This window comes from Penaeus vannamei, chromosome 11, assembly GCF_042767895.1.
Source record: "Penaeus vannamei isolate JL-2024 chromosome 11, ASM4276789v1, whole genome shotgun sequence".
Lineage (NCBI taxonomy): Eukaryota > Metazoa > Arthropoda > Malacostraca > Decapoda > Penaeidae > Penaeus > Penaeus vannamei.
Window position 1 is genome coordinate 5,658,078 of NC_091559.1, and position 12,500 is coordinate 5,670,577.

The 12,500-nt window shown below is 38.1% G+C and overlaps 1 protein-coding gene across 2 annotated transcripts in view; it reads left to right on the forward strand.

Moving 5' to 3' along the window:
- Unr (cold shock domain-containing Unr) overlaps positions 1–11,579 on the forward strand; it is a 23,815-nt gene extending 12,236 nt beyond the window's left edge. Inside the window, exons 2-17 of one of the 2 annotated variants that reach the window (XM_027372704.2) lie at positions 1,979–3,462; positions 3,744–3,923; positions 4,128–4,324; positions 5,119–5,335; positions 5,554–5,730; positions 5,886–6,022; positions 6,147–6,321; positions 6,459–6,566; positions 6,742–6,912; positions 7,043–7,203; positions 8,307–8,483; positions 9,915–10,053; positions 10,210–10,309; positions 10,534–10,698; positions 10,812–10,980; positions 11,105–11,579. In XM_027372704.2, the coding sequence (XP_027228505.1) occupies positions 2,911–3,462; positions 3,744–3,923; positions 4,128–4,324; positions 5,119–5,335; positions 5,554–5,730; positions 5,886–6,022; positions 6,147–6,321; positions 6,459–6,566; positions 6,742–6,912; positions 7,043–7,203; positions 8,307–8,483; positions 9,915–10,053; positions 10,210–10,309; positions 10,534–10,698; positions 10,812–10,980; positions 11,105–11,282 (3,003 nt within the window). In that variant the 5' untranslated portion in view covers positions 1,979–2,910 and the 3' untranslated portion in view covers positions 11,283–11,579. The remainder of the gene's footprint in view (positions 1–1,978; positions 3,463–3,743; positions 3,924–4,127; positions 4,325–5,118; positions 5,336–5,553; positions 5,731–5,885; positions 6,023–6,146; positions 6,322–6,458; positions 6,567–6,741; positions 6,913–7,042; positions 7,204–8,306; positions 8,484–9,914; positions 10,054–10,209; positions 10,310–10,533; positions 10,699–10,811; positions 10,981–11,104) is intronic. The other variant, XM_027372705.2, reaches the window with a different exon arrangement.
- The last annotated feature ends 921 nt before the right edge of the window (positions 11,580–12,500 follow it).

A 12,500-nucleotide genomic window follows, 5' to 3' on the forward strand; every position in this document is an offset into this window, starting at 1 on the left:
TTTTGTGTTGTTTCCTCCTGTAATTATGCGGCAGTATTGATATTCCAGATTCAGGTTGTGGGCTAGCTCTGTTACTATTCATGCTGTTACAGATAACGCTGCTAGTACTATAGTTCTTGTTGCTTCATTCATTATAATTTATTTTTGTTCTTTTTTGGTTCTTATAATTATTGTCATTGTTCTGTTCACTTCGGGGACTATCCCAGAAAGCACCAAAATTGACCAAGACAATTTAAGGTCAATGATGCCAAAGGATAATCACTTAGGGGACTTTAAAGATTCTTTTTGCAGGTTGCCAAGATTAGTAATACCCGTCTTATTAGCTATAGGCTTTTAGCTCCTTCCAAGAGTGGGGGAGTGGAAAGAGAAGAGGGACGTTTTTAATATCTTGTACTTACGAAGGGGGGAGTGTCGTAAATGTATATTAATGTTTCTTTTTCTTGAAAAACATTCTGGAATCACCGAAGATAATCTATATATACTTGAAATAGCTCTAACCAAAATTCAGATTACAAAGAAAAATAACTGCATATTTAGGCAAGGGTACAGGTGGCAGTAATATGGACTTGTGAAGGCTGCAGCAGAGGCAAGTGTCTGTCGCAGCTCGTGTAGACACGTGTGATAAACTGCCTTGCAGTTCCACTCATTCTCAAAATTTTAGAATAGATTTACTGCTACTACTATGACTACGACTATATTACTACTACTATGACTATATTACTACTACTTCGACTATATTACTACTACTACGACTCTATTACTACTACTACGACTATATTACTACTACTACAACTATATTACTACTACTACTACTACTATATTACTACTACTACTATATTACTAATACTATATTACTACTACTATATTACTAATACTATATTACTACTACTACTACTATCTTACTGCTTCTACTACTACTATCTTACTGCTACTACTATTACTATCTTACTACTACTACCACTACTACTATATTATTATTATTGGTATTATTATTATTACTACTACTACTACTACTACTACTACAACTACTACTACTACTACTACTACTACTACCACCACCACCACCACCACTACTACCACCACCACTACTACCACCACCACCACTACCACCACCACCACCACCACTACTGCCACCACCACCACCACCACCACCACCACCACTACTAATTTTTAGCACTAATACTGCTACTAGTAGTAGTAGTAGTAGTAGTATTGCTATTAGTAGTACTAGTATTACTAGTACTACTATACTAATACTAGTATTGCTACATGTAAAACAAGTACTACTACCATTAGTACTATATGCTAGTGTCATTTATTACTAGTATTGATATTACTAAAAGTAGTATTAGAGTAGTACTTGTAGGACTACTACTATTATTGATATTACTACCACTAGATACTGCTGCTGCTACTGCTATGATAGGATTTCAGCTTATTTTGCCAAAGAGCCCATACATCTTGAAGTTGCAAAGACTAGTGATGTGATCAGAATCTTAATTTCTTTCTGAAATTACCCATTTTTATCTTCTCCATACGATAGCGGTTGGTTGTCTAAGGAAAGTCCCTCGGTTATTTGGGAATCGTGAGGCTGCAAGAGGGTTGTATTTAGAGGCCGAAGACAAACCAGTGGGTTTGAATACTAGGTTAAGAAGTAGATTGTTGACTCGGTCTCTCTTTCCTGTTTCCCGTTCCATCTAGGTGTGCGGGTATTTTCTTTACTTGACTTTTCTTGGGGCTCTATCCTTTTGATTTTTGGAGAGATGGAATGAATGCATTGCGTTTAGTGTTCTTTACGGTTGAAAACATTGTGCGATATTTGGAATGGTTCTTGTTTGAGTCTGTGGGTGATTAACAGATTGGCTGTTCTTTTTGTAACAGTCGTTATGTTTTGTATTGTAAAACCTGTTGCTTTGGCCATTGTTCTGATGACTGTCATTGTCGTAGCTGTTAATTTTTTTCTTTTCTTTATTTTCAGTAAAGTCTGAACACCTGAAGACTTGAAGAATACCATCCACGAAACAGCAGCCAAGCCTGATTAGATTAGACCACAAGTTACCATTAACAAGTCAAGTCTGCATAGATGTAGCACTCTACAAGCAACCTTTTCAAGCCAGTCCATACAAGCACAACAGCCTACAAGTCCTAGCGTTCACTAGGGTAGACAGAAACTACTGCAACTCCTACGTCAATTGTGAAAAGAGGCTGGCAGGTCGTTACCGGCACACCAAAGCACGGCACAAGAAACTGAGTGACATCTGAGGACCAATTTTACCCCACTACAAGCCAGTTTTTATCACCGCCAAGCCTCGTCAAAGTCTTCTCACACATCCTGGCACAAACAAACAAATATAAAAAAAACAAAACAAACAAAAAATAAAAACAAAAATAACAAAAATAAAAAAAAGACGTGCATTTCCAAAAGCCGCCCCCCCTTTTCCCTCCTCCCCTCGTCTTTTTAATAACCGAGCATTCTGTAATCCAGTCTCGTCGCAAGAATCTGTGTTAAGTAGAATCTTTGTTGACCAAAGCCTCAGTGTATTAGATGTATCGTTTAGCCCTTGTGTCCTTTGGATTTTGGGCGAATTAGAATTTTTTTCCTTTTATTTTTTCCTTTCTTTTCTTTTCTTTTCTTTTTTTCCTGTCTAGTGAATGTTTAAATTTGTTTTGAGACACAAAATTATCTTCTGAAGAAACTGGAAAGTCTCAAATATTTATTCTTGCTCTGTACTTTTATTGAAATTATAAAACTCTAATATTTGTTGACAAAGGTCTAAGTGTCTCATATGTTTCTTGTGTTAACACTGTAAACATTGTTCCTATATATAACAAGTGTGAAAAAAGAAGAAGAGAATTTTAAGCGAAACTAAGAACTCCCAAGCGATCAAGTAGTACCAACGCCAGCCAACCATGGATCCTCAGTGGACTTTATTCCAGCCGCCAATCTCAGAACCAGCAGTACTGGACTACAATGGGGGAACCCTGCACCACCACAATCGATACAACGGCTTCTACGAGTCTCCCGGCTCTGGTCACCACCAGTCCCGCAATTCCCACAGTAGCATCCCCCCGCCCTCCCCTACCTTCAGCTCCTCCAGCTCCCACCACAACATGTTCTCGTCCCACATGAACAACCAGAGCAACCAGCAGTCCTCCCAGTCCAACCACCAGACCAGCCACCACTCGCAACAGCACTCACAGCAGCCACAGACATCGTCTCAGGGTCCCCCGCGATCGCCGCAACTCTCCACCTCTTCGTCCAACTATTACAGCTCCAACTCCAGCTCCCAGTACACCCCTCCAGTGGCAGACTTCAAGATCGGCACCTTCACCCTTAACGCCAATGGCTTCCCTTCTGAGTCCAACGGCCCCGAGACAACTAATTCTTACTCCCACACCAATGGCCTCTCCAGCAACAACAGCCAGAGCGTGAGGGAAACTGGAATTATCGAGAAGCTTCTGGTTAGTCTCTACTGTTTGTTTGAATAGGGTTGTAAGGGACTTCTGGAAAGTGTATCAAAGGAGTTTTGATGGATGTTACAGCATCTTTCCTCAAGAGTGAACTTGTCTTTTATTGTATTGGAATTTATTAGTCTAATACTAGTTGTTAATAGCTAATTATCATCTTGATTATAAGTCTCAAGTCCAAGTGATTCTATATCAATTGACCATATATATATATTTTTTTTTTCTTTTCTTTTCTTACCCTATGTTTTTAATGCCTTTCCACTCTCTATTTTCAGCAAACCTATGGCTTCATACAGTGCTGTGAGAGACAGGCAAGACTCTTTTTCCACTTCTCACAGTTTGATGGTAATACTGAGCACCTACGTATTGGTGATCCTGTTGAGTTTGAAGTGACCTTTGATCGTCGCACTGGTAAACCTATTGCCTCGGCAGTTACCAAGATATCCCCGGAAGTGGTAAGACTGTGTATAAGTATTTTTATGCGCTTGTATAGATGTCTCTTTGGAGTCACTGATTTAGCTTTTTGTCTGTTTGTATAGACACATGGTTTAAAACATGTTTTATTCATAAAAATCTTCTCTTTTTCATGCCTCCCACTCGTCTTCTTTGCTTTCTTGTCCCCCTTAACTATCATCTGAGCTAAGGTTGATTGTTTACAGGTTTTGAGTGAGGAGAGGGTGATTGGTATCGTGACAACTGAACTGCGTAGTGAGTCAGGTGGTGAGCACCAGGGCCGAATCACCTATGAGAATAGGGGTGAGTGCTTCTTCCTCCCCTATGGCAAGGAGGACGTGGAGGGCTATGTGACTCTTAAGCCTGGAGACAAAGTCAGTTTCCAGATCGCTACCAATCAAAGGTGAGTTTATACCTCAGCGATGAGCACATCTTATTTTCTTTTTTCTTCTTTTTTTTATTTTCTTTCTTTCTTTTTTTTACTTTTGTATCCTTTATTGTATTTTGTTTTTTCTTTGTCATTTTAGGTAATTGCTTTGCTGTTGACTAATATTACTTTACTAAAACTATCTTAGTATATTTAGACATTCAATGCAATAATGTATCCTGGCAATGTTTGAAGGGTAAGTTATAAAGACTTCTTAATAAAGAATAAAACATTTTTTTACAGAACAAGAATAGAATTCACATTGCCAGTTGAAGTGAATGACCAATTCCTTATGTTATTTCTTCACCTCTTGTAGATCCTGACTTTACTGTAAATGCACCAAAATGCCAAAGGTGTCATGTTAAAGTGTTTGGCCTCTTGAATCTTGGGTTCCTCAAAAGTTTTAAGTGGAAAATTAACATTATTACATTGTACATTATAACTTCTTCTATTAATGAGATTTGTACTCTGAAGGCCAATATGTCTGACCCTTACATACTTTTATAATTTTTATATAGGAATATAATTTATAGAGGAGTCAAGTAGTTGTATGAACTACAAACTCCTTTGTGCTTTTGCACAGTGTGCCAGTGATTTTCTTTGGTGCTCACATTCCTTTTGCATTACCTTTACCTGTTGTTGTTTGATTATAAATGTTATACTTCATGAAAGATATTTGTCCTTATCCAGTTTACATACACATGACATATATAAACAAAAAAATTTGATGAGAATTAGTTACAAGCCGAATTAACCATTGCAACTTGAAGCAGGACAGGCAACTTAGCGGCGAGGCATGTACGCCTAGAGAATCCAGCTCAGCCTGTGAAGTACCAAGGAGTTGTTAGTGGCATCAAGGACTCGTACGGGTTCATCGAGAGAGCAGATGTGGTGGATGAGATCTTCTTCCACTTTTCGGAGGCCAAAGGCATCACTGGAGGCCTCAAACTCGGGGATGATGTTGAATTCTACATTCAGACTCGTAATGTAAGTGGAGAGTGTGGTTTAGGTTGAGCTCTTGCTTAACTGGTATTTTATGAAATGGGATATACCTTATTCTAGTGGGTTTATTTAGACAGTTTGTTGAAATCTAAATAACAGGAGGAAGGGCTTTATAAAATTGAAAATGGCACCTTCATTTCTGATTTATTATGAACACTACAGAAACAGAAGCTTTTTCTTAATATACTGTTTTCTCCTCAAAGGGCAAAGAAGTTGCAGCCAACATGGTGAAGCTGAACCCGGGTACTGTTGTGTTTGAAGACATCAACCAGGAGATGATCAAAGGTCAAGTACTCAAGCCCATTGAGAAGAACTCCCGCCTCTACCAGAAGGACCCCCTGGACGGACGCATCCGTTATAGGGGAAAAGACCGCTCAGAAGTATGTTGCTCAGCATTGGTTGTACTAATCCCTTCTTCGGTTGTGGTGTAAACATTGGATTTTGCTTTTCTCAAAATGCTGTTAGCTAGCGTTTTTGTCTGTATATATATGTATATATATTTTTTTCCCTCACTCATTGACTTTGTATTTTGTAGGTGGAGGTGAAATTTGGAGAGCGTGACCAGAAGGGTGACTTCACCTTGCGCCATGGAGACTGGGTCCAGTTCAACATTGCAACAGATAGGAGAGATCACCTGCAGAAGGCCACAAATATCTCTCTGCTTGATGAAAGGTAAAAAATGGGAAATAAGGAGCTTGTGATTGGTGCAGATAGGAAACAGAGATCAGACTTCATTATTTTTTATGAGCAGGGAAAGGGAGGGGAAGGTAAAAGTAATCCCATTTTTATCCCGCAGCTTCAAGGTGTCTGGCGAAAAGCGTGAACAGGGAGTGATCGTCGCTCTGAAAGAAGGCTTCGGCTTCATCAAGTGTGCTGATCGGGATGCTCGCATGTTTTTCCATTACAACGAACTCTTAGACCCAGAGCATGAGATCGCTATCAATGATGAAGTGGAATTTACTGTAGCTCAGGTATGCGACTGGATTTGGATCTTGTTTTTAATTTTGAAATTGGAAGATGAGAAAGGTAAATTAATTTGAAGAGAAGTATTGTAAATATAAAAGCCACATAGGTAAAGAATAAAGAAAATAAATGTGCTGTCCTTCAGGATACAACAAATCAGTCACCGAATCGCCAAAGTGCCATTCGCATCCAGAGTCTGAAGAAGGGCACTGTTAAGTTTGAGGTGTTGGTGAAAGAAGGACTCCAAGGACAAGTAAGTGTACATGATTGATGAGGTATATACTGTTATTTGAGAAATGATTACTTGCCAAAATTTATTGATTTAATTAGGTTTAGGTTTTCTTTGCTATTCAGGCATCAGATCCCTTGTTATATGTATATACAAATAAAAGATCACGGATATAGTAACATGATTCTCTCTTCCTTAGGTTACAGTGGAAGCTCCAGGTAGCCCTAGGAGCCCCCACAAGAACAGCCAGATGTTAACCACTGAAAAAATGCAGGAACCTGGAGTCATCTCATACACTTTAGACGGAGTGAAGCAGACTATAAACTACTATGCTAATAACTGTGATAAACCTTTGCAAAGTGGAGATAAGGTACGGAGTTTCAACCGTTGTTAGTAATATTTCTCAAGATGTAATGGATCAAGTGAGATATATAATGTAATTGTTTATCATCGCATTTGAAGTCTTGATTTACTAAATCTTTTTTCATCTCTGATGGCAGGTGGAATTCAGCATATATCAGGTAAAGCGAACCAAGGAGCTTGTGGCAATGGGGATTCGACTGGTGCGAGGCCAAGCATCTGTCCGCCCAACGGCCAATAACCTCACTTCTGCTGCCACCACTGGATTGTCTTTGCGCTCTAGCCAGACCAATGCCCCAAGGTAAACATGAGATTGAGTGATAGTGTTTATTTCCTTCCATAGATGATATCGTTTGTTTTTCTTCCTCGTCTTTGTCCTTTTTCGTTTTTTTCTTTTCAATATTTCATCATTAGCACAAATATGACATTGCAGTTAGTTTCCATGAACTATGTGGCAGTGAATACATGAATAAGTGTAATATTTACTTAACCCATTGATGACTGAAATATGCCCTATCCAGTATGGTTTTGTTTTATTAACGCATTTTTACACGTTGATGGCTTTATAAGCTTAGTCACCAATCCATACATAATAGATGGTCTCTAATCATGTCATGACAGACTAGGCTCAAATGCTAAGTGGCAAGTATACATGCCATGAACAGATGAGCCATGTAAACAGTTGCTCACTTTTATGGCAGGCTCTACCGCAGGCACTACGGAGATTGTCCCTCAGAAATAGAGTAAAGTTTTTTGTTTTTTTTTAGCCTTACTTCCATAAGAATTATGCATGCACAGCCTAAAGTGTTGAAGGTTAACTACTAGGCCACGAAACCACATGTGTTTCCTCCATTACTTTTTTTATGAACTCTTACTATTATCATGATGATATCGTCACTGCTATATTAACATCATTAAAACAATAATAGTAGTAATGGAAGTTAAAAATCCTGAAAATACAAGAGATGGAGTGAGGTGAGGTTGTTATTTAGCCCTGGTAATTGGTTTGTTGGTGGCTAACTACTTTTGGATCGATCTGTGTTGAAAAAATAGGAAAAGGCATGTATGCACTGTAGATGTCTCCCAGCATCAATGGATTAAGAATATATACATCTTGTTTTATTACATTTTTCCTTTTCTTCCAACAAGAAGGTAAGAGAATAGTATTAAATGCAGTGTTTTGAATAAAATAAATGCAGTTTATTATAGAATTATAGATCATATAGTTTTTGGACATATGAATTAGAAAATTAAGATATAATATTTGAAGAGTATATTTTGTGTATGAAACAATTGTTAACTAGGTTTATACCATTATATTCGAAAAGACAAATTATTATTGAAGTTTTAAATTTTTATGTAATCATATATGTTTTTTTCAACAATGACTACCACACTTTGCAGCACACCAAGTAATGGGAATGTCACCAGCAACAGCAGTACTAGCATTAATGGCAAGAGCAACACCCCTGGCCCTCGTCCCTCTGCCACACTACACCAGGGCTTCGTAGCAGCTCTCAAGGACACCTTTGGTTTTATTGAGACCATATCTCACGACAAGGAGATCTTCTTCCACTTCAGGTACTTGTATAAATAGAGGATATCTGTGAATCTTGACAAGAATGATAGAACTTTCTGTGCATTTGTTCCGTAGAAGGAATAATAGAAATTGAAAATTAATTAGGATATAAAAAGAATCTGATGTTAGGGGACCATCCTTGGTGGAGGAAGGGTAGAGGGTGGAGGTAGCTAGCCTAGGATATCCGTACACAAATGAGGAAACTACCAAATGACTGTTAGAGCCCACCTTGGGTTATTTCTTGGGAGGAGCAAGGGCATAAGTGCCAACAGGTAAATACGCATGCAGGTAATTAGTGCCAGGTACACCTGTATGGACTTTATCTTTGTTGCAGTCTTGCATAAGGCATTTGATAAGGACATAGGGAATAGGTATGAGCTTGTGGATGTCCAAAGAAAACTTTTATAACAATATCAAAAAAAGGAAAATCAATGATTTATGATATATTTTGCAAGATTGTTTTTAAAAAATGGAAGTTTATGTACATTTACACATGAAATATGCTTTCTGTCCAGACTCCCTGGTGATATGCTGTAGCTTAAAACTGGGTCTGTTTGTGTTACAAGTACAAAGTGCTAATGTTAAAAAATCCTTTGGCATTTATAAGGGTGCTCTTGCAATATTCCCATTGATAAATGAGTGTAAAATGAAGTGTCCATCGGCCATCGCTGGATGTGTGCCGCCGCCAGGGAGGATGCAATTTCTATGCTCAGCATCCTATTCTTGGTCACCCTGACCCACAGTGGAAAGCTATTGATGATAATCATTATATGTAGGATTTACTTCGCTTTGGTGGTCGGTACCATCCACTGTTGGCAAATATGTTTTGATTTAAAAATGGTGGTTTCTGTTGTATAGGGAATTGCAGTTTGAAGGGCATCTTGGTGGAGGATTTTTCAAAAGTAAAATTACTAGTTAACCTATTAACTACGGGTGTCCCATAGATGAGACACCCGAAAAAAAAAATTGACGGGTGTCCCGCCAGTGTGACGCTGTATTGGGGCTTGCGCTCCGATGCAGTAGCTAATTTTGCTTGGGGAATTGAGGGCTCATGCCACCCCTATGGAGATTGGTTGAAATGATATATGAGAAGTGCCATTTTATGTTCTATGAGATGCCCAAAGAATCAATTAGTTATCATTTTATGATCAAATGACTGGAAGAAGATAGGCCTTGGCATCCCTTATATCCTGTGGTATTTGTGGTTTAATAATGATAATAATAATAATGATAATGATAATAATAATGATAGTAATATTTGATGATATGGTGATGATGATGAGGAGGATGAAAATCAATTCAGACCACCAGTGCTATATATAACAGGTATTGTTTGATTGCTTTTACATAAAAGTTTTGGGATAGTGAATTGTTCAGAAAGAAAATGAACAAGCATTTCTCAGTCTCTATATGATTATAATCTCCTTTTTCAGCAATGTTGAAGGTGATGCTAACAACCTTGAGCTTGGGCAAGAAGTGGAATATACCTTGTCATCCCGCACTGGACCTGGGGGCAAAGTGTCTGCGGAAAATGTGCGAACACTTGCCAAGGGAACTCTGCAGATGCCAAAGGTGAGTGGAGTGTATTTCTAAGACTTTATGTATAGATAAAAAAAACAAGACTGTTGTGCTGTGGAGAGAATTTAAAGTAAGATTGCATTCATTAATATAAATGTGGGCAAAAGGAGAATCATGTCTTAATTTATATGTCAATTTTTTTTTTTATAGATTCTGGGTGACATATTTGAAGGAACTGTTCTTCGATCAATGCGATCCATCAACCCAGACCAAGAAGAATACTCGGGCCTTGTGTGTGTAGGCAATGAAGGTATAGTTCTGAAATTTTTATTTTTATTTGGTTGTTTTAAAACTTTCCTTTTCAATAAATTAATCCTGGTATCTGATGAATTGTAAATATTTATTATGTACACACCAACAAGCACATATTCAGTCACTGCTAAAGTGTTGTACATTGTATATTAAGATATTTTTGCACTAGGTAGTAGAGTTTATGACAAAATAATGTTGATCTTGAACAACTACCTGTTGCAGATGAGGGCTTAGAGCAGTATGAGTTCGGGATAACAGGTGTTGTCAACAAGCGTGAGTTACTTCAGCCCGGAGACCAGGTGACCTTCCAGCTGGATGAGTCAAGGAGAGCTGTCAGCATCAGGGCCATTCGCAAGAAGCTCATTGCGACTGTTGATGCTGTCAAGGGTAAGTTACTTTGACATATTTATTTTTCTATAAGCTCAGAGAAGGCTTTAATTCTGTATCCTGCTTACAAGTAATTGGTTCAGCTATATTCTTGTCTTCATTTATTTTTGCAGGACAATATGGTTTCCTGAACCATGAGACCGAGGAGGGGAAGAAGCTGTTCTTCCACCAGTCAGAAGTGAAAGACGGAACCATACTCAGTCCTGGGGATGAGGTGGAGTTTGTCATCATCACCAACCAGAAGACGGGCAAGTCATCTGCTTGCAGCATCTCGCGAATTATGTAAGTGCGGAATGGACTTTGTTGTTGCTGTAAAGAATTTTTTTTAAGATACTATAATCTTTTTATTTGATGTGTTGTGTCATGTAATAAACTATCAAACATTAAACCTTTTCCTTGTTTATAGGTCAAAGACCGCCCCATCGCAGAGGCCTGACCGCCTGATCAGTCGGCTGAAGAATCTGAACTGTGACACAAGCAAGCCACGCATGACTGTCCTCCGACAGCCCAAAGGTCCGGATGGCTCTAAAGGTTTTAAGCTGCAGCGCACAATATCAGAGTTACAGAGCCAGGTTGTCCCCTAGCATGTTGCTTCCCAGAAGGAATCGGAGTCAGTTGTCAGTTTTACTTGCCTGTTGTTGAACCCTTTTTATCACTAAGATACAAATGTCAGATTCGTGTTTTTAAAATTGTACTACATGCTGTTGATACTATTTTTGATCAATTCAAGTGCATTCCATTCGCGGCTCCTGAGGATAGAGAGAGAACATTTAATTGGCGTTGAGGTTAGTCCAGTGGAAAAGATTATTGAGTCAGATCAACACCTGAGTTGAAATTACTCCTGATATATGGAAAATGAAATATAACTGATGATAAGAAAATTTTTAAAGTTTTAATAATAATTCCCAAGATGCTGGTGAGTTGAGGGGAAAAGAATGTACATGATTGACAATATAAGACAGAGGGTATTTGTCAAGCAGGAGGCAATTCGCAAATTCAAGAGTATGTATTGCAGAAGTATATTTCCACCCAAAAACAAACAAACAAAAAAGATCAACATTAACATGAGCAAAAACATCTTCCCTTTGTAAAGGACAGCATAAATCAAGGGTGTCACCGACGGATTGTGGTGGTGTTTGAAAGGGTGGGTCCATTCAGCCATGCAGAGCCACATTGTAACCCAGTATTGCCGAGAAACTATTTGAGTGAGTGTAACGAATGTGTTCGCAACAAGTTTTCCTATACGAGGCCGCTTAGGGTGATGAGGTGTCCCCTTTGTTTCTTTTTTCTTTTCTTTTTTCCATTATTTTCCTTTTCTTCTGGTTTTATTTTTTATTATTGCTTTTGTTGCTTTCCAAGCATCTTTTAGTAGTCTAGTATGGCTTTATGATAGAGTAGGTCATCATACTTTGCAAAGACTTAGAACTACTGATTGTCTCCCAGTTGAGTGATTGGCTTCAAGATAAAGCGATGAGGCGAGTATGAATGAGCCAGACTGATAGGCTAACATATGCACATCGAGTACATATGTATGTATGTTTCTATGCATGTGATCGTATGTCTGTATACATGAGTGTTTGTTTACATTCTCGTGTTGTGTGTGTGTATATATGCATATGTTATGCATGTATTTATGTGTATTTGTGTATATACATGCATATTTATACATACATATAGATAAATGATTTATATATGTATTATTCTCTGTGTGTGTATGTATGTGTGTGTATGTATATATGTATATATAAATGTATATATATGTATATATATGTATATATATGTATATATATATATATATATAT